This window comes from Nuphar pumila, chromosome 10 (genome assembly GCF_984573655.1).
Source record: "Nuphar pumila chromosome 10, dmNupPumi1.hap1.1, whole genome shotgun sequence".
Classification (NCBI taxonomy): domain Eukaryota; kingdom Viridiplantae; phylum Streptophyta; class Magnoliopsida; order Nymphaeales; family Nymphaeaceae; genus Nuphar; species Nuphar pumila.
The window spans coordinates 39,070,253-39,093,176 of record NC_143258.1 but is presented as its reverse complement, the minus strand read 5'-3'; the positions used below and the strand labels follow the sequence as shown (position 1 = coordinate 39,093,176).

Genomic DNA, 22,924 nt, shown 5'->3' with positions numbered 1-22,924 from the left:
AAGAAATAAATCTCAATTTAATCAAAACATGACTAAATTTATCATACCAAGCCTTAGGTGTTTGTTTAAGACCTTATAAGGCCTTTTTTAATTTCAGAGTTTTACCATTAATATCCACTCTTGGTGAGGGATCCATGTAAACTTCCTCACATATTTTTTTATTTAAAAATATATTTTTAACATCTAGTTGATAAGTTGACCATTTTTGGATAGAGGCAATGACTATTAAGGTATGGACACTAGTCATCCTAGTGACATGAGCAAAGGTTTTTTCATAATCTACTCCATATTCTTGAGCATAATCTTTGACAACTAACCTTGCTTTATACCTTTCTAGGGATCCATCACTTTACTTTTGGTCTTTACTTTAAACATCCATCTATATCCTATAGGTTTCTTGCCTAGAGGAAAATCAACTATTTCCCAAGTGCTGGCTTTCCTAAGGTCATCAAGCTCTATTTTCATTGCTTTAATCCAATGAAAATATTTTTTGGCATCTTTATAATGGGAAGGTTCATTATAAGAGTGAGAAGCTCTAAAGTTGGGAGAAAAAGAATCATAAGGTGCAAATCTATTAGGAACATTAGAAATCCGATTAGATCTCTTAAGTTGAGATTCCTCTAAGGGTATATTTTTGTGTGAACTTGTCAAGAGCACATGGTTGATCACTTTGTCCACACTGAATATAAACATGCATATTTTCAATTGGTTTTTCATTTTGATGACATATTTCATCAACAATTGGATGTTCATTACTAGAAACATCATTCAAGCAAAGTTCAAAGACATCATTACAATCAAGTTGGTTAGATTCAAGTCTCGGTAAAATATAAAATAGAAATGTATAGTTAATTTCTTCTTTAGTTTCTTTATTATCAAATCCACTTTCATTTTCTAAGAAGGTAACATCTTTAAAAACATAAAGTTTGTTGTTCTTTGGGTCAAAACAACGATACCTTTTTTTATTTTTCCCATATCCTTGAAAAACACACTCAATAGTTTATCATTTTTATGAGTAAGCACAAAGCACTTACACCCAAAGATTCTCAATCTTTTAAAATCAGGAGTCATTTTGAAAAGTTTTTCAAATGGGGAGACATTTTGCAAGGAAGATTAAGGTATTCTATTTATTAAGTAGGTTGAAGTTAACATGGCTTCCGCCCAAATTTTTTTTGGAGTGTCCTTAGAAATGAGAAGTGTCTTAGCAGTTTCTATTATATGTCTATGCTTTCTTTCTGCTAATCCATTTTGTTGGGGAGTTCTAGGGCGAGACTTTTGATGACAAATGCCGTGTTGTTTCAAATAATTTTGAAAATCATTTGTCATATATTCACCTCCCAAATCAAACCTAAGGATAGATATGTTACTAAGAAATTAATTTTTAATCATTATATGAAATTCCTTAAAGAAAAAAACACTTCAGATTTAAAATTTAAAAAGTAAATACATGTATATTTAGTGAAATCATAAAAATAAATAACATAATAGGAGTAACCTCCTATTGATATGACTGATGAAGGACCCCATACATCCGAATGCATTAATTCAAAAGGACAAGTAAAAATAAAAGTTCGTTGGGTAAAAGGAATTGCTTTCATTTTTCCAAAAAATGCAATCTTTACCAGATATATCCTTTACATTACAAATATTTTTCAAAAAATGAAAGAGATACATTTTTGAAAAACTAGGATGCCTAAGTCTCTTATGCCAAGTATCAATGCTTTTATCTTGAACATAATTACAAAATGACTTAGGTGGATTAATAAAAAAACCCATGAAGTAAAGATCGCCTTTCTTATGGCCTTGCCCAATCAGCTTCTCTGACTGAAGATCTTGCATGATGCAATCTTTCGATGAGAAAGAGACTTTGCTTCCATGGTCGAAACTTTAAGAAATGGAAAAATATTTAAATTAAATTTTTGAACAACCCTTATTTTTAGAACAACAATTTTTTGAATCAAGAGTTCCCATACTATTTATTTTTAAAGAAGTTCCGATAGAAGTTCCATCGGCGGTTGAGACATAAGATGGAATGGAATTATAAGTTCTTCCTTATTGGGCGTGGTTTTTCCAATAGGAGCAACTTCTTAGTTGTCAATGGCGGCACCTAGGTGCATCCCCACTGTGTGGGCAACCAGGTTTGGGCGGTGGGGCCTTATATTACCGCCTAGGCACCTAGGCTTTTTTTTCTGAAGATTTTTTTTTGAAATATCATTTGTTTTCTTCTTCAAGGAGGAGAAGGAGAAAACATGTTATTTGTGTATTGCTTGTATTATGTCTATTGTTGAGAAGAAGAAGATGAAGACATTATTTGTCTATTGCTTGTATTATGTCTATTGTTTAAAAGAAGACATTATTTGTGATTTGCTTGTATTATGTTTATTGTTAGTGTTAATTTTTTGTGTATTGTTCATTCACATTGTTGTATGGTTTGTTTATTCAATTGTTAATTTATTCTTAATTTGTTTGAGAAGGTTAAGGTTACGTAATATAATTGCTTTACAGTGTTCAACGACATATTATTTGTCTATTGCTTATTGTTGATTGATTTTATGTTGTATACATGTTTCTTATTATGTTTTTTAATTTCTATTGTTGAGAAGAAGAAGATGAAGACATTATTTGTCTATTGCTTGTATTATGTTTATTGTTGAAAAGAAGACATTATTTGTGATTTGCTTGTATTATGTTTATTGTTAGTGTTAATTTTTTGTGTATTGTTCATTTACATTGTTGTATGGTTTGTTTATTCAATTGTTAATTTATTCTTAATTTGTTTGAGAAGGTTAAGGTTACGTAATATAATTGCTTTACAGTGTTCAACGACATTATTTGTCTATTGCTTATTGTTGATTGATTTTATGTTGTATACATGTTTCTTATTATGTTTTTTATTTTATTTTATTTTTTTTATTTGGGGTACTGCCTAGGCTCCATGTAGGTCTTTTTAGGGGTTCAACGCCTAGGCTCCTTCTAGCGCCTATGACAACTAAGAGTGCCTTTGCCCTTAAGTTCCTTAAGCTTTGGGCAAACTAGTTTAATGTCCCGGTTCATTATAAAAACGATAAATAGCACCCTTCCTATATCCACTATTATAGTTATTTTTGTCTTACAAAGTGAGGGGGTCTACAAGCCCTTACATTTAAGCCCGGACTAGTAACGGCCAAAACATCTTCACTTTTAGTAGTCATGCCAAGAAATGTTTCTTCTTGGCATACCTCGGCAAGAGCATTTTCAATAGGCATGACCTTAGTCATTTGAAGAAGAAAGGATCTCACTTGTTAAAATTCCAGTCTTAGACCATCAATGAATTGAAAAAGTGTGCTTTCTCAATTTGCTTTCTTCTTAATTCAATATTTTCGGGAGCCACCCATTCTGGTTTAAAAAGTGCTAATTCGTCCCAAAGAGGAGACAAGGTACTAAAATAATCACAGACATTCATGTCTTCTTGTTTCATGGTTCTAATCTTGTCTTAACAAAAATATTGTCTAACAAGATCTTTTTGGGTATACATATCCTTAAGAAAGAACCATGCTTCATTGACTATTCTAGACTTAACAATATTGACACATATTTTTATGTCAACATTGTTTATGAACCATGCTAAAATCTTAGCATGATTGCTTTTCAATCTTCTACCATAAATTGATGTTCGTGGATAGCCTTAGTATGATCCTCTCTTTCAAGAGTTTTTCAACACCTTCTTCGACTTTGGTGAGCTTCAAAGATGGTTCGAGAGTAGTGCCTATCGCAAATCTCCAAAGTTTCTTGCCTTTGAGGTGATTTTTCATTGCCAAAGCCCACATCATATAGTTGGATCCGTTGAGTTTGAATGAGAGCTCAACTCTTGATTCATGCTCCATGAGGAACGACAAGAGAACTGGATAAAGTAGAAAAAGGCTATCTAAAGAACTTTTATCACAAACATGTTCTTTGATCACCACAGACAAAGCCTCCAAGATCAAACAAACTCAAAGGGTTCTGATACCATGTAATGAAATCTTAAGTGCACAAGAGAGATGCCACAAAGGAGAATAAAAAGTGCACCACACAAATACAAAGCCACTAGTAGGCAAGATACAAAGAGCCAACTAAGGGCTATACACAATCCTCACAAAGAGGAACAAGAGACATAAAAATAATATTTGTGTTATTGATAAAAAGTTCTCGAAAGCACTACATTGAAAGGGGCTGTTAGCCCCTATTTATAAAACAAATGGACCAAGGAGGAGGATCCCATAGAGTTGTTGGGACCTCCCGATGGTCATATTTATGACAGTTAGGATGAGGTTCCAACGACCCTATGGCTTAATGACCATAGAGCCCTTGGTCATTTAAATAAAGAAAACATAAAATAAAAAAGGAAAAATTACAAAACAGTCCCTAGTGGACTGTGCTAATTACAAGAGGTAAAAAGATAGAAATACCCCAGATTACAAAACTATTATATATATATATATAATATACAATAATATATATATATTTAACAAAGCCTTCCCTTAAGGTATTTTCATACCTGAGGGTGCCGCCATGTACACTTCTTTTATAAGATTGCCATTTAAAAAGACATTTTTAACATCCATTTGATATATGGACTAATTTTCAATTGAAGCAACTACAATGAGGGTTTTAACTATGGTCGTGCAGGCAACTAGTGCAAAGGTTTCTTCATAATCTATACCATATTTTTGTGCATATCTTTTGTGACTATCTTAGCTTTGTATATCTCAAGGGTCCCATCGTTGTTGGTTTTTATCTTATATATCCATCTACAACCCATGTGTTTCTTTCCTTATGAAAGATCTTAAATATACCAAGTATAAGCCTTTTCTAATGCATCTAGTTCTACCCTCATGGCTTTAACCCATTCAGAGTGATCTTTGGCTTGAGCATAAGACGAGGGTTCTATATATGAATGTATTAGAGTTATGCATGCTTGATACTTGGAAGAAAAAGAGTCATAAGATACAAATTTTGATGAAGGTTGTGAAACTCTAGTTTGCAGTTCTTTTTTATTCAAGTTGGAAAAATTTTCAAGTGCACATGGTGTTTTTTGATGTTCCCGTCTAGAGTATTGTATACAACTTTGATCATCATGAGATTCTTCCTTAAGAAGCTCACTATCTTTTGATTCAATAACATTTTCAAAATCATATTCACAATTAATCATCATCATCTTTGTTGGAACCAAGATGAAATAAGAACGAATACTCAGTTACTTCCTTAGATTGCTCTTTATCAAAGAATTTTTCTTTTTCCAAAAAAGTTACATTTCTAGAAATATACAATTTTCCATTCTCAAGATCATAACACCGATATCCCTTTTGGTTATCAGCATAACCAAAAAAAGGCATAAGAAAAATTTGTCATTTTTGTTGGTTAATACAAAACATTTGCAACCAAAGACTCATAATCTAGCATAGTCAAAAGAGAGTTTAACAAGTTTTTCAATAGGGAAAATATTTTGTAAAGAAGAGGATGATATACTATTTATAAGGTAAACAAAGGTTAAGACAACTTATGCCAAAAAAGTTTTCGGCACACGATTAACAATAAATAAGCTCCTTGAAGTTTCAATGATGTGCCTATGTTTTCTTTCAGTTAAGCCATTTTGTTGTGGTGTGTGAGGATAAGATCTTTGATGTGTGATGTCGTGTAGATTAAGATAGTTTTTAAATTCATTTTGAAATAAATTCTCCCCTAAATTACTCTAAAATATAGGGATTTCTTTTTCAAGCCTATTTTTAACCAATTTATGAAAGTTTTGAAAATGAAAAAAGACTTCAGATTTATGCTTTAGAAAGTATATCCAAGTATGTCTAGTAAAATCATCTATAAATATGACATAATATGCGTATCTACCTACCTTTAGATAAAACATGTGTTGGATCCCAAACATCTGACTGTACAAGCTCAAGTGGTCTAGTTGAAACAAAAGTTCTATCATTAAATGGTAATCTTTTCATAAATTACAAATATTTTCCAAATTTGGAAAGTATTGGATTTTAGATACATTTGGATGTCCTAATCTTCTATGCCATATATTTAAATCTAATTTTTGAACATTACAACAAAAAACATCTTTAAATATCTCTAAAAATCCATATAGTAGAGACCTCATTCTCTATAGCCTTACCCAATCAGCTTCCTTGGCTGACGATCATGCACCAAACATTTATTTGAAGGAAAAAATATTACAACTATAATCAGATATTTGAGAGACTGATAAAAGTTTTTTAGTTTAGTTAAGGGATCTGATGAACCTTTAGAATAAAAAAACTTTTTTAGTATGAAAGATCCTTTTCAAAATTCCCTATTCCTTCAATTTGAAGAGATGTACCATCAACCGTAAAAAACATTTGACACACTTGAGTTATGATATTCAGATAAAATATCATTGTTTAGGGTCATGTTAAAAGATACACCATAATAAAAAAGTCAAGAAAATTTACCAAGGTTGGAATAAGATGAAACAATAGCTGTAGTTGAAGAAGACACTCCCTTGAGAAATGGATGAAGAACTTCCACTAATTGAGCCAGCGACATGCTTCCAATGGATGAATCTATGCAAAAATATCACTTGACTCTTGTGGAGAGCCTACAAAAGCAACCTTCTTCTCATATGCCCCTCTTAGTTTAGGACATTGGGGCCTAATGTGTCCCGGTTCATTGCAATGATGACAAATAAATTTTCTTTTATTATAGTCATTGCCTCGTCTTTTATAATGAAGTGATTTATATGCACATATATAATTTCTCAGTCTTGAGACGGCCAAGACCGAGTCATCCTCACTTTTAGTTACACGCCTTTTCAATTTATTTTCCTCCATACTCTATTCTTCTATAACATCATCAATAGGAAAAACTTTTCCTCTATGTCGAAGAATTGATTTTGTAGATTCAAATTTCGGTCTTAGGTCGTTGATAAATTGATAAAAATGCTCTGTATCCATTTGTTTTTGACAGAGTTCTATATCTTCGGGACAATGCCATTTTGGCTCTAGAAGAGCTAATTCTTTTCAAAGTTATCTTCCATTCCTTCCACTTCTTCTCATAAGTGGTTATAGTTTTGGTCTTCTCATTTTTCGTTAAAGGTACCTCTTTCTCACCTTATACCTTGGTGAAAACCAGCTTAGGTTTCGGGTCAGATCCATCTACTAGTTCCTACAACCCTTTTTCTAAAATAATGTGCTTTATAATAGAATCCCATGTTACATATTTAAAACCATTGAGTTTCACAGGCTTAATGGTGACATTTTCATTGTCATCTATTTTACAAAAATAGAGAAGTGAAGAGATAAATAGATAGAAGGAAGGAGGAAGCAAAAGAGGAGAATAAGAGCATTCCACCAATGTGTCACGCGAGCACTTGAAAACTTCAAAGATGCATGATCGCAATCCACAAGCACTTGCACAATCACGATCTCACGAACACTCCACCAATGACTCACACAAGAGCACTTAAATGAGAATCACAAAAAGAGCCAAGCTCCGATACCATATAAAGAGAGGTATGACACCTTTAAGCACAAAAAAAGTGTCTACTAACAAGTTCAAAGTGCACAAGCATAAATGCCACTAAGGGCACAATCACAAATGCTACAAAGAGCACAATCACAAATGCCACAAAGGGCATACACAAAAAATATAAAAAATACTAATTTTATTGAAACACAATCTGCAAGAAAGCATAACATTACAAAGGGGGAAGATCCCTATTTATATACACAAGAGAGACAAAAAGAGCTAAAAGAAAGAGAGAGAGAGAGAGAGAGAGAGGGCAAAGGAGAGAGAGGACCTCTCCAACGACTAGATTTCTAGCCATTAGACATAGTCCAACGGCTAGAAATTTAGCCATTGGATCAAGTCAACTATGGTTAACTTGGTCCAATATTATATATATATATATATATATATATATATATATATATATATATATATATATATGAGTCACTAGAATATGAGAACTAATGTGTGAACCACATTTTTTATGAATTTTTGTTATTTTCTCTTGAATCTAACAGTACAGATGTGATCTACATACTTGGTTTCATAAGAATACACTCTTGAATCATCCAATTTCGATGCATAAATGAGATTTTTTTAAGTCTTTAAAATCAATGGCTCATATTCTTCATAAATATTCAAGCATTAAAAAATCATATTTTTTCATCTAAAATACACGATACAATGATTGATTCCTAGCAAATTCATCATGCCAAGCACATCCACATGGTTGGATTTTCAAAAAAGGTGTTGGAAATGGCTATATTTCCAGTTCTCATATTTCAGTACTCATATTCTAGTGATTCATATATATATATATAATATGTATATATATAAATACATATATATGTATATATATGTACAATACATATACGTATACTATATTATATATATAAAAATATATACTATTTTATGTATACATATATGTACAATTTCCCACCTATCAGCGCCATCAGATTGTTGGGTGGCTGTCCGCTGGTGGTGGCTACCTGAAACCAAAAACAAAGAAGAAAAAAAAAGAAACCTATCTCAGGCAGGCAGGCAGCCATCAAGGGTTGGATGCTAGGAGCTGCCAACCGGTGGGTGGCCGCCGATGATTAATTACCTAACGACCAACCAACAACAGCCCACTGGCGGTGTGAGATTGTTCGGTGGCCATCCGTAGGTGAAGACAAAAAAAAAACACGTAACTCTGACGGCCAGCCATGTGTAGTCAGATTCTAGGAGGTCGATTCCCAGACACCTACACTGGTGGTTGGGCCCTGGCATGGTTATTGAGGAATGACAGAGGGAGAGGATGGGTGTGGGTTCAGCTGAGAGAGAGAGAGAGAGAGAGAGAGAGAGAGAGAGAGAGAGAGAGAGAGAGAGAGAGAGAGAGAGAGAGAGAGACCATCCAGATTGAAAAAATTGGGATGGTACAAAAAGTTTTGTAGATTTTGGATGTTCCCCTTTCTTTAAATATTGGCCTCCTTTTGGGTCCCAAACCCCCTATTTGAAACTCATAGAGGGAGGTTGTTTTGACCAAATCTGACTCTCATGGATGCGTCAACATAGTCAAAATTGTAGGCAATGACCTTTGGATCAATTTTTTTGACATAATTGGTCAAATTTGCAACAATTGCATGCTCATTTTTTCTTTTTGATGAATGCCAAAAAAAGCACTTGAAGTGACAAACATGAATATTCTTCGTATTTCTAGATGAATTCCTTTGTTGTATCAATCAATTATATATATATATATGTATGTATGAAAAAATATTGACTCCCTTGTGGGTCCCAAACCCCCTAGTTGAAATTCATAGAGGGAGATTGTTTTGACCAAATCTGACTCTCATGGATGTGTTCAACATGATCAACATTGTAGGGATTGACATTTGGATCATATTTTTTCGACATAAAAATTATGATTTTTTGATGATTGAATATTTGGTACATTATAGGTCACAAAATTTTCAAACCCCAAAAAATCCGACACACTTTGGAAAAACATGATCTAATGCCGGTTTATACTAAACCAAACATGCAGATCACATCCGGAGGGTCAAATGTGCAAAGAAGAAAAAGAAAGAGTTTCTTTAGGGGGTTTGGAACCCACAAGGTAGCAAATATTATCCTTGTGTCTGTTTGTATTGCTCCTATCAACTTGCTCAGATATGATGTTTGATCTAATTATCCATACTTTTCTCACCCTAGGAGCCTAGGGTTTCTCTTTTCAAACCTTCTTCCACTTCGTTAGCTGATCGGGGGTTTGAGTCCACCAAGGTTAGTGTTGGCTGCCAGAGATGTTGACTGCCTACGAGTAATGGTTTTGTAGGTCATAATTAGGGGAGGCATCAATGGTGTTAGCCTCATTACTCTTATCTCTGCAACACCAACACAGGGCCAAGTGGTAATTCCAATGTCAATGGTATCAACCTCATTGGTTTGAGAATGGGGCTAGGGCTCTTGGAAGGGAACCCACACACCCTAGGTTCCAATTTAGATGATCGCCGACTTCTACACATTTGGGGGCTGATTCTTGCGCAAGAGAAATGGCTTTTGCAATTTTCTCAAGTGAGAGTGCATTTTCACCCATTTTTCCATTCAAGTGGGTTAAGGTAAAAAATCCCTATTCTTTGCTTGTTATTGAGTGTTTTTGAGAGAAGATGGCATCGGAGGATCCGACATGGCAATGGTGCACTCAGGTAATGAGTGAAACCGATTAAGAATTAAATGCAACTATTGCCAAAATATTTTTTTGGGTGGTATATCTCGGTTAAAGCATCATTTAGTCGGGACACATCATAATGTGCAAGCATGCACGTCAAGAAAATTGCTAGATGCCGTAAAATGGCAATGCCGTCAATTACTTGATGATCTGATTGGAAAAAGACAAGAAAAAGAGATGATTGAGTTAAAAATGAGGTATTACTAAGATGAGCTCCCTACTTCTGATCCTCCACCCCATAACTTACGATCAGAAGTAGGAAGTTCTCCAGTGAAGAGACAAGGTGTGGCTTATGCCAATAGTAGTGCCGCAGACACAAAAAGAAGAGGAGAAGGAGTGAGTTCTTCGAGAGGAGGACCAAGAGGTAGAGCTAAAGGCTCTATTAGGAGCTTTTTCCCTCCTAGGACTACCTTGAGAAGGCCTGTTTCTGTGGAGAAATGTTTCATGTGGAATTTGTCTAATATGAGGAACAAATAAATTAGTTATTGTACCAAGGATCTCTCTCTCTCATGGATGTTTCCAATCATTATTGGACAAACCACATTGATGATTAAGGCTCTCTTTTCTTTGACATCCTTCTTCTTGTCTACTGTAACCAACAACAGAGATAAGGTTAGGGTTAGTCCTCATAATTGTTTTGACCTCAGATTGCCAGAGATAAGGTTAGGGTTAGTCCTCATAATTGTTTTGACCTCAGATTGCCAGAACTTGTGCTTCTGGATGGTGCAAAGTTAATTGTCACTGTATAATTGGTAAAATCTAAGGGTGAAAAGCTCAAAGTCCTAGCTTGCTGTATTCCCCCCCCCCCCTTTTCATTTACTTTGTAGATGTTAGTTCTTCATCTTGGTTAAACACAACTTTGTTCTTTTCTTAATTGCTAAGATTCTTCTGAGGCTCCTGTAGACGTTTTGATGTCATGATTTTAAGAAAATAAATGCACAGTTATGATAATGCTAGTAATATGCATTGCTTGGAAAACAAATCTGCAGCAAAATTTGATGTTTGGCCTTGAAATTATTTTGCTATCAATCAAAATTTTAATTTTTTGTCAAATATTTCCCTAATTCATATTTTGGTGTTTCTATGAAGATCCGGATTCAGAAGTGGTGGTGTTTGCAAGGAGGACGGTTAAGGATTTGAAATTGCCTCAAGCATTCATTACACCTATTGCACAGTCTATTCAAGTGGGTGCATGATTTATGATATAGTTGGAATTCTAGTTTCTTACTTTCTTTTCCCTTTATGACTAATTTTGCAAATGTGATATATATTCTTTTGTGTTTTTATTGACTCAAGCATTCATTACACCTATTGCACTGTATTCAAGTGCATGCATGATTTATTACGTAATTGGAATTCTAGTTTCTTACTTTCTTTTCCCTTTATCTCAATAATTTTGCAAATGTGATCTATATTCTTTTATGTTTTTTATTGACCATCATTAATATGTTCATCTTATGATGAAAATCACTCATCTGAATTGGATTAAAAGTGTGAAACATTGATGTTGTCATGTTCTTTTGTTTGCTAAATCCTCGGTCACACTTGGATGCTCCCATCTATGTTTCTATCCCATGTCAAGATGATAGGATATGGACGAGTATAGGACATTCTATGACAGGTGACGTGGTAAATATCATGTCCAACAAAGTCTATCCTTGTTCAGAATGAATACTTATTTTCTTTATTTGATGTTATATGTGTAAATATAAAGATGTATTTCTTTATTTGATGTTATATGTGTAAATATAAAGATGTATTGATAATCGTGACTTGAACTGGTTATTCATAAGTTGCGGCTTTAAGATAGCAATTTTCATGATTTAATTTCTGACATACATAAAAGAGTAATAACCGTAGTATATGTGCATGCCAATGTTAAATGTATCGTTGCACTTCACATTTAGAAGCTTGTACTTAGTAATGTAATGATGGTTATAAATTCTTAGATTTGCCAAACATATTCAATCACATAATGCATGAACCATTTTTAGCATGAAAAAATAATCAATCTCATAGTGTGGAACATATGTTTTGAGAGAGAAAAAAGTAATTGTATTCATGCAAGTGGAATAGAAATATTACAAACCATAAGATGACGAGTCATCCTCCAACATTAGCCAAATAAAGTGACACCAAAGAAGAATACATGGGACCGAACCATGATAGGTTGCTCTTAGGCCACCTAGATGCTGCACATAGAAGAACTTCGAACTGGATAATTTTGTGAACTAACAAAATATTAGAGAATTTCTTGTTGAAGGTGTTTCCAAATAGCCCTCCATGAAGTTAGAAGCCATCATTTCCATACTTTCTCCCAATGCTTACTTCTGTTTACACTCGCTGGCTCCATTGTTAGATCCCTAATGCAGAAAAGTTTATGAAGACATACTTGTAGATCGGGCCATGCAAGTTTCAGTAGGCTTTGGATAGTCTCACAACTCCAAATCACATGGTCCATTGATTCCACCTCCTTGACTCACATGATACATCTATTAGCTCCTTGAATTCCTTTTTTCATGAGCTTTATCTGTGTGTACCTTGTCTATGTAGATTACCAAGTGAAAGTAGGCGCTGTAGGAGAGGGGCTTGGTCCCCAGTGGCATATTAGGCCACAATATCACACTGTTCCAGCTGAGATCTGTAAAAAATGTGACTGTGATTGTCGTAGATCCACTGCAACACCATAATGCCTCATCCATATCCTGGGTTGGACACAACAAAGTGCTGCAATAGGTTAAGCTTGTCTTCCATTGCATTTTCTTTAAAGTCTCTCCTGAACTGCCCAGACCAATCTTCATCCTGCTGCCAACATTCGCTAAGAACTATCCAAAAAGTTCCATATTTTAGGTAAGACATAAAGGTGGCATTAAGGCAGATGTGGTAAGCCAAGAATCAGACTAAAACTTCAGGGCATTCCCATTGCCTAATTGAGTCCTAATATGACTCTTGAATTGTTTTGCCTAATTGAGAATTATCCTAGAACCCTCAAACATCAAGCAACATTCTAGAACTGCATTTCCATTTATTACTCATCTTCCACCTTCAAGAACCCTCTGTAACTTATATTTTTTTTTCATGCGCATGGTCCAGGGTTTCCTTCCATGCAAAGAAACAGCCAACATTTGGCCAAAAGAGCATGATTCATCATAGACGTCATATTCCTGGTCCGCTCGATTCAATGGGGAGAGTAACCATATTCCAATTAACCAAATTGGCTGCATTTTCATTTTCTACACCTTTCGACATGAATAGCCACATCTTCTAGATGTCTTCATCTCAATTATTCTAGGAATCTTAAAGGAACACAAGAAAAGAAGGTATACTTGTCAGCACATTTCTAACCAGCATCACACTGTTATGACCCTACACCATGATATGAGAGTTTAGTTCTGTAATTGATGTAAAGGGAACATGGGTCTAGGAAGGTAGATGGATCAGGCATCTTGGGATCCAGATCTGTAGAGTGGGCCTGTCTTCTGTAAGTTTGCTATGTCAACTGTACTGACCCGGAATGACTAACAACATAATCTGCTGGTTCCAGTCACAGCTGACAGAGTTTCGATCATATGAAGGACAAGAAATGAACATAGGTGAAAAAATCTTGCCTCTCAAGGTAAGGCTGGTTATTAATAACTGTTCTTTTTACTGGTGATTTTCCATTTTGTGTAGTTTGAATTTTCCCAACTACATCTTTTATTTTTGTTCTAATTTTTTTTTCGGGTGCTTCTGTAAATGCAGCTTGACCTTCGTTTAAATAACACAGTCATACGAGATCAGTTTCTCTGGGTAAGAAAGATGACATCTATGTGATGCATTGCAGATTATCAGAATTGAATGGGCTTGATACTATTTTAGGATGTTTTTTATGTTTCCGTTGTTTGTTTGTTTGGTGAATAGTAGTATAAGTTGCTGGAATCCCCAGATCCAGCAATGCCGCAGAGCAGGATTACGACTCTGACTGAGTGTGTCTTCTAGGATTTTTTTTCTGTATATTTTGAGCTTTCATCTGTTTGCCCATTCTGCAAAATCATTCGTGGTTTTATTCTACACCTTTTTATAAATTTCAGGATATTAACAATTTTGAGAGTGATCCTGAAGAGTTTGCGAGGACATTTTGTAAGGAATTGGACATTGGAGACCCGGAAGTTGGGGTAATAATTGTTCATTGTGCTTTAAGTTGGACCTTAGTTTCTCTCGTGATGCTTGTAGTTCCTTTTTGTTGGATTGAAATAAAGTTTTTCAATGGTAAAGTGCTCTCTCTCTCTCTCTCTGTGGCACACACACTCACAAATGCATGAACACCTATGTCACATGGGTGCGGGTGCGGGCGCGGGTGCGGGTGCGGGGATTCGGCACTTCCAAAAAACCCGGGTGCGGGGGTGCGGCAGGGGCAAAAATGTAATAAGTAATATATATATATAAAGGGGGTTGGGGAATAGGCGGGGTTTTTTTTTTAAACTTTGCAGCTGTCAGGCAGCTGCTGTCAGCAGCTGACAGGCAGCTGCTGCAGCTGTGCTGACAGCTGCTGTCAGCAGCTGTGCGTGAAAACTGAAAAACTTACTTTATGCTAGGCAGCTGACAGACTAGCATAAAGTTTTTTAAAAAAAAATTCGAAGCCCATTTGGGCAATTTTTTTTTTTTTAAAAATGGACATTAATGATCCTGGGTGCGGTCAACGCACCCAGGATCGAGTTGACCGCACCCGGTGCGGCACCCGCACCCGCACCCGCGTCGAGTCGCGTCGACGCGGGTGCGGCACCCTCCTAGCCGAATCCCTGTGACATAGATGAACACATACATGTACATGGTGGTGTTTATGTCTCATAAAAGATAGACTGCTATTTTACTAGACATTTCAGTTATATTATAATTAATTTGTTATGTAGAACCTATCTCGCCAATATTGCTGAAATTTTGAAAATATCATGATTTTATTGTGATATTTTTGAGAGTCAATATAATGTCAAAAGAATGTGACATTTTCAAAATATCTCCTATTTGAAAAATATTGCTTTCTATCACAATATATTTGCGCGATAAAAACAGTTTCTGTAATATATATGTATATATATATATATATATATATATATATATATATATATATATATATACTTTCCGAATTTTTCCAAGAAGATTTTTTTTCCTAAGGGCACATTTGGAAGCAAGAAAAATTCTCACAGGAAAAGAAAATTTTTCCTATGAGAAGTTTTGATATGATAACTTTTCTAAATGAAAAATTTTCACTTGTTTGTGTAGAGAGAGAGAGAGAGAGAGAGAGAGAGAGAGAGAGAGAGAGAGAGAGAGACCTGGAAATGGTGGTGGGTGGGAGGAAGATGAAGATGGAGGAAGCTCTTCTTGTGGCAGCCCATGGGATGAAATGTGTTGCGGGTGAATGGTTGCCCTAGTCAAAAAGAATTTTTGATAGGAAAAATTCCTCCACCTTTTTCCTTCCAGCCCCCAGGTGCAAGAATTTTTCCTATAAAAAAGCACACTTTTTATAAAAACTTTCCTTTCAAATTTTTCTCTCGTCTGGAATGGTTGGAAAAGCTGCCATTTTTTCTTTCCTACTTGCATTTTCCTACCATTTTCTTGTTTCCAAACATGCCCTAAAGTCACGAGTTTTCCCCTTAGGATTTTCTAGTGAATGAGATTTGTGATATTGATAGAAGCATCTCTTTATCAAGAGTTATGTCTCCATTTATGTATAATGAAATTTGACTTCATTATTTAACTGCTAAGAACTCGAGGCTTAATAATACTGAAGCTAAACAATTCTGCTACCTTCTTTGGATTTTTTGGCTTCATCTCCTTGCTGTGTCACACAAACACTTCACTTAGCATGCATATCCTCGGACGCACCAAAACCTTCATGGACATAATCAAACCGGTGGTGGACATAGTCAACATTGTGTCACTAACTTTATCTATTTCCTTGTGATCTTGATTACTTATTTTATATTCAGCTGTTATTTTTCTTTTAAAAGTTTTCATCAATTACATTACACTTCAGTTTTAACATAGGTTTATTGTTTGATGTTTTCAATTATAGTGATTTAGAGTTGTTATTCAAGAGTTTGAACTTGACAGTTGAGATGATATTCATGTTTTATTGCTTTTGGTTAAGATATAAATGCATATCTATGTCACAGGGACTCTTCAACTAGGTGCCGCACCCTCACCCGCACCCGATGCAGTCAACTTGACCCTGGGTGCAGTCAACGCACCCAGGGTCATTTATGTCCAACTTTTGGGCTTATATATATATATATATATATATATATATATATATATATATATATATATATATATATATATATATATTTGCCGCACCCCCACACCCAAGTTTTTTTAAAGTGCAGCACCCCCGCCCCCACCTCCACACCCGCACCTGCACCCATGTGACATAGATGCATATGTGTGTGTGTGTGTGTGAGAGAGAGAGAGAGAGAGAGAGAGAGAGAGAGAGAGAGAGAGAGAGAGAGAGAGAGAGAGAGAGAGAGAGAGAGAGAGAGAGAGAGAGAGAGCACGTGTGTGCATGTGTATCACAATGTCCTAATTTTTGAGAATTACCAATCGTATCTGCATTGTGTCCCATTCCCGTAGCAGTATCCATGTGAAATAGGCTTCTTTTTTATATGGGTAGTGGATGTTTCTATGTTATATTGTATTAACTAGAATTACAGCATCATGGTTGTTGGTAATGGCATATTTCATGATTGTGGATACATCTTGTGGATTATTACTTTCCAAGGGAGTTGTTGGAAGGTGCAGTCAGATTTCCTTGTCTTGTCGTAACTCTTGCAGCTTGCAAACTTTTTTAAAGCCTCTTTCTTTATCCTGAGAGTTAAATTTTTTCTGCTATCTCTAATCCATATCTTGAGTTTGGGGTGGTGTATGCGTCTAAATTTTATTTCATCTACTTCTACAAAATAAAAGTTATTTTTTGTCGCTTAATCATCATGTTTTGTATCGGGATCATCTCTATTATTATTTTTTTATTCATTTTTGGATGTCGCTTTATTATAGTAGCTTGAGTATAGGTACATGAATGCTTTATTATGTAGTGAAATCAACCATGCAATTTTTCATCCTTTGGTAACCATAAAATCACTTCAAGATGAAAAAAATTTGTCTATTATCCACCTTTTACTTGAAATTACAAGAAACTACCAACCTTTTTGGACAAAAAAAACATTTTACTGCCCAAGTTTTTGTGAAAATTAACAAAAACCAGCCAGCTATTGAGTTGACCCTGTTTCATGTTAAAACTACCTTTATACCGTCTTGCTTGAGAAATATTACAAATTTCATTTACATCTCAAAATTTAAAAGAAAATTAAATTAGGATGAAAAGATTCCTTTTGGCCACTTTAGCAATTCTTGTAACAGTAGTCAAAGACACATTATATTTTGCTCTTTTATAAGAGAAACAGGCATACTTCCTCAAATTAATAGAAGCCTCATGTACGTTAGTTGATGAAGAGGGTATATTATTAAGAGAAGCCTCACGTCTGACTTTCCAATGATGCATTTTGCAGCCCGCTATTGCAGTTGCTATCAGGCAGCAACTTTATGAGGTACATTGCTAGACTTGTCCTCAATGAACCAGCTATCTATGCACATTTCTCTTGTGTGCTTATTGTGTGTGAACTAACCTTTTTTCTTTTCTCTGTTACATTTTGTCATCAATGTGCTAATTTGAGGACACTAAATTTGAGCATACTGACGTTTTCTATATATCTTTTTTCCTGTTAATGTTTATATTGGTTTATCCAACAGGTGCATTTATTTAGGATTTGTTAATTTTCTAGGTCGCAATTCAAAGTGTTGTTTCTGCAAGGGAGACAAGAGTAGGCAAAAAGGGTCGCCGTGAGCGAGGGGTTGAACATGTTTCTGCTAGGTTTGTTATTCATTTTCAAGTTTAGGAGAGAACTGGAATGAGATTGAAGGAAATGATGTGAATACTTAAAAGGGATTATTAAATGCTGTCTAGTCTGTTGCACTCATAATACATTTTCTACTTTCAAGTCAATTTCAAACATTGTAATGGATGCTTTCTATTTGCGTGCTTTTCCTGTAGACGGTTATTCTAATATGTATGGTTGTCTGCAGTAAGCTGGGGGGTGCTGCTTTCGACTTAATGAAATTATTCGGAACTAAATCTAGTGTTGTTAGGTAAATTTTCTTTGAGTTCTTTTACTGTTTTCTTTCATACGAGTTCATACCTTGCATAAGATTGCTTCCATGTATATCATACTTTGCATATTTATGATGATGCTTTATCTATGATGTTCATATTTGTTATGATTTCTGCTTTAAAAATGCTTGTTCTGTTAAGGGTGTGTGTTATGTTATGCAATAGTGTATAAGGGCTTTACTGTTGTTCAAGTTAGAATGGGACTTGAGATTCCAGCATGTATTACTAATAGGGGCATTTCTGTCCAGCTGTTTTTATATATAAATATACCATAGCGGAGCGTATACCCTAATCCAAAAGCGCCTCCTATTTCTGCCTAAAGTATCTCTCTCTCTCTACTATTTTCTCTATCTCTTCTTTTAGGGCACCTCCTATTTCTGCCTAAAGTCTCTCTCTCTTCTTTTAGGGCACGATTCTCAATGGCTTCCACATGGTATCAGAACCAGACGAGAGATAAGACCCTAGCAATCTAAGGATGCTACATCAATCTTTTTCTCAAGTTAAGTTTCTTCCCTTTTCTTTTGCATCCAATCTTTCCCTTTTGTCAAGTCTTTCTTTGTCTAGCCTTACTCATTCTCTAAAAGATCCTGTCTTGTTTCTCTTTTTTGTTCCTATTCAATATTTTCTGTCCAGATTTCTCTCTATCCTTAGTTTGGCTCTGTTATTATAAAAAAAGGAAACTTGGACTGGATAATTGAAAAAAGGCATTGTTAAATCTGATCACGAATCATTGTGTTGGGTCTAAGTATTTCCTTATTCTTCCTGCAAAAAGGACTGCTGACATTATCGCTGATTTCAGCAGTCTTCAGCCAAGCCTTTTTTCACCTCATATTTCTGTGTCTTTGTCATTTACAATGTGATTTTCTCCTTATATTGTTCTTTTCTTTACTCTAATTCCTTTTCTCTCTTTCATTGTCATTTGTTTGTTTTCTCACACACACACATATGCACACACACAAGCACACACACACATATGGGGAAATGTTTGCTACTTGAGCGGGTTCCAAAACCCCCTAATGAAAATTTTTAATTTTTTTACACATCTGACCCTCTAGATGTGATGTACATGTATTTCTTCACGACTTCTTACAAGAGGAGGTATATATGAAACACCCTTGAGGTTACCCGGAAGTAGACCTTCAAAAACTGTTCTCAAGCTCAAGAGGCCATCTATAGGCTGAAGAGGGCATCCAGAACATGGTTTGAGATTTCCAGTGGTGTGATTAAGTCACGTGGCTTTGTATGAAGTCAATGTGACTATTCTTTTTCTGTTCACTGTGATTATAAAGGCATTACCATTGTTCTTGTCTACATTGATGTTGTTGTAACAGGAAATAATGTTGTGAGAGTTCAAGAATTGAAGAGAACTCTTCATGACCGGTTCCACAAAGGATTTGGGGTTATAAGGTATTTCCTTGGAATGCAAGTTGATCAAACAAAGGATTCTTTAGTTCTCACTCGATGTAAATATGCCTAGGACCTTCTTTTAGTGACATGGGATGCTTAAACACAAACTAGTCAAGACTCTACTGACTGAAGGTACCAAATTAATAGACGCTTAGAAAGGAGATGATTTACTTGATCAGCCAAAAAGGCGGAAGTATTGTTGGGGCACTTGAATGCATAGCATTTATCAGGCTGGATCTTGTATATGCAGTTAATTTTCTCAATTCATGGAAGTTTTTAAGAGGATCTTGTGACATATCAAGGCACTATCTTAGATGGCTTGGTTTACAAAAGGCAACATGCTATACCACCAGACATGTCTATCATTTTTATGGTTTATCTTGTTGCTGATTGTGCAAAAGATCCAAGTACAAGGAGATTTGTAACAGACTATAAGGTTTTATTTTGGATTACATCTTGTTATTTGGTCAAGTTGGAAGTAGAGGACAGTGGTTAGATTGAGTATAAAGGTGGAATATCATGCTATAGAAGCCGTTACAACCAGTGTTATTAAAAGCGTGCCTCAACGCGCAAAAAGCGCGCCTCGCCTCAAGGCGAGGGCCTTTGTGCCTTGAGGCGCAAGCATAAAGCGCAAATGCCCCAAGGCGTGCGCCTCATACGCCTTGAGGCGCACGCCTTGGGGCGAGGCGCGCCTCAAGGTGAGGCGTATACGCCTCTCACTTTTAATCTTATTTATTCGTCAATTCATTCAGAGAGAGAGAGAGAAAGACCTGCTGGAGCATGCCACGGACGGTGGGGGTGTTCCATCGCATGAGGCGGAGGGCCTCGAGGGTCCGCCGATGGAGCTTTCGGGTCCCTGGCAGCCCTCTCACCAGCGTTATGTACAGGTGGGGGCTCCACTCAATACCCCAAACCCCAATTCCCCGTCGCCTTCATCCCTCGACGAGATCAACGCCACACTCAAGGCCTTGAAGCTCAAGTACGCTAACGTGCCTCGCGTTACGAACGCCGTGAAGCTCTACCTGCACATCGGTTGAAACCCCCCAGCGCCAAATGGATCATCTCCGAGAAGCTCACGACCTATGCCTTCGTCGACGAGAACGGAGACGCTGCCGACGGCTCCATCAAGGTCAAGGGCAAGCCCAAGTTCCAGCGGAGGTGGGTTCTCAAGGTGGGCTCCAAGGTCCGAGGGCTGGTGTCGCCGGGCGCTGCAGATGAAGATGTTCGACGACCAGCGACACGTCGATTTCGTGTGCGATGGTGTCTGGGCGCTGAAGTTCTTCACGCCGGAGGATTACAGGGTCTTCCTTGCCGAGTTTCAGAACTGTTCGTTCGAGAATCTGCACGAGACAGAGGCGTCCAACAAGGAGGATGTCTACGGGAAGGACTTCAGGGGTTGGTTTGATCCGAAGGAGGCCAACGATTTGATGTGGGAGGACGTGGAGGAGAGCTTCAAGGAGGCCTATACGCCGGTGAGAGACAGGCAGGATCTCTTGGAAGAGTTGGAGGAAGCTGCCAATAGAGGGATCCAGAGTATCGCGATGGGTGCGCTTGATTACAGTTTTTTGGTGAGCGATTCGGGTATCGAAGCCGCGAAGAACTTGAGTCATGGCATTCATGGCAAGGGGGTCTCTGAAATTTAATAGTGGCAAGGGTAGGTTTGAGGGCTTGGGTTCTTCTTCTTCCTTTGAAACCCCTAAGAAGGCTCTGTTAATGAAGGCAGAGACGAATATGCTTCTAATGAGTCCAGCAGGAGAAGGAAAACCACATGCCACTGGGATTCATCAATTGGATATTGAGCCTGGGAAGGTAGTGACGGAATGGAAGTTTGCTAAGGATAACACCGAGATAACGATGCGAGATATAACCAACAACAACAAGGGCGCGCAATTAGATCCGTCTGGATCGACATTCTTGGGTCTAGATGATAGGAGGCTTTGTAGGTGGGATATGCGTGATCACAACGGGGTGGTCCAGCAACTGGATGGTCCTGTTCTACACTGGGCAGATGGGCATCAATTTGCTAGTAATACCAAATTCCTGTGTTTTGCCACCACTGGTGATGGGTGCATTGTGGTTGGTTCGACTGATGGCAAGATCCGTCTGTACTCAGATCGTTCGATGAGGATGGCTAAGACGGCATTTCCAGGACTTGGGTCTCCGATTACTCATGTTGATGTAACTTATGATGGGAAATGGATATTGGGAATAACAGATACGTATTTGATCCTGATTTGCACATTGTTCACTGACAAAGATGGGAAGACGAAGACTGGCTTCGCTGGCCGTATGGGTAATAAGATTGGCTGACCCCTCTTGATTCACATTTGGCAGACCAGAACAAGTTCCATGGAGGACAGTTTTCCTGGGTAAGAGATTTGCATGCTGTTATTGTTTAACGAATTGTTTCTATGAGTAGGTTGATGAGGTTCTCTTTTCTTTGGATTTATACCTGCTGAAATTGACATAGAAAGCAATGTCGTTATTTGGATGTTTGTATTGGCTGTTTGGCGTTTACTATAGGTTTATATGATGTGCACATATTTATATATTGATGTGTTTAACAATTTGACCTTATCTAGATTGTGTTCTAGTTTCAAGCATCAGATACCTTAGGTGACATTTAAGTTTTAACGCATCTATTATACAAGCTGAAGACAAGTTCAGGTGAAGAAATGTTTTCTTATAGGTATTACATAACCATATAGGAATTGCATAACCAAACTCTAACCATAACCAGTAAAATAATATCATTTATATTTTTTACATTGAAAAGTTGTGTATCTTAGTCGAAACTGGGGTCGGGCCCCATGAAATTTTATAAACCATACCCAGCTCCATATATTAGTCAGTGCTTTTGAATTTGACCCAGGTTCTAATCGGACCTCCTTGTTTATCACCATACCTTGACCCTATAGGGTTTGGTACTGGTGTTGGTGCAGGAAAGATGCATCATGTTTTTCATGTATATTATTTTGTCACTGTAGAAGATGCACCGAACCCTATATATATATATATATATATATATATATATATATATATATATATATATATATATATATAGAGAGAGAGAGAGAGAGAGAGAGAGAGAGAGAGAGAGAGAG

The 22,924-nt window shown here is 36.5% G+C and overlaps 1 protein-coding gene and 1 pseudogene across 2 annotated transcripts in view; both read left to right on the top strand.

Annotated features, from left to right (window-relative positions):
• Positions 1-22,924, top strand: part of LOC149826698 (chromatin structure-remodeling complex protein BSH-like) — a 49,396-nt gene that overhangs the window by 4,932 nt on the left and 21,540 nt on the right. For both annotated transcript variants that reach the window (XM_090020109.1, XM_090020110.1), the window contains exons 3-9: positions 11,303-11,397; positions 13,758-13,829; positions 13,955-14,002; positions 14,284-14,367; positions 17,755-17,793; positions 18,028-18,116; positions 18,329-18,391. In XM_090020109.1, the coding sequence (XP_089876235.1) occupies positions 11,303-11,397; positions 13,758-13,829; positions 13,955-14,002; positions 14,284-14,367; positions 17,755-17,793; positions 18,028-18,116; positions 18,329-18,391 (490 nt within the window). The remainder of the gene's footprint in view (positions 1-11,302; positions 11,398-13,757; positions 13,830-13,954; positions 14,003-14,283; positions 14,368-17,754; positions 17,794-18,027; positions 18,117-18,328; positions 18,392-22,924) is intronic.
• Positions 20,660-22,219, top strand: LOC149826699 (protein CYPRO4 pseudogene; annotated as a pseudogene).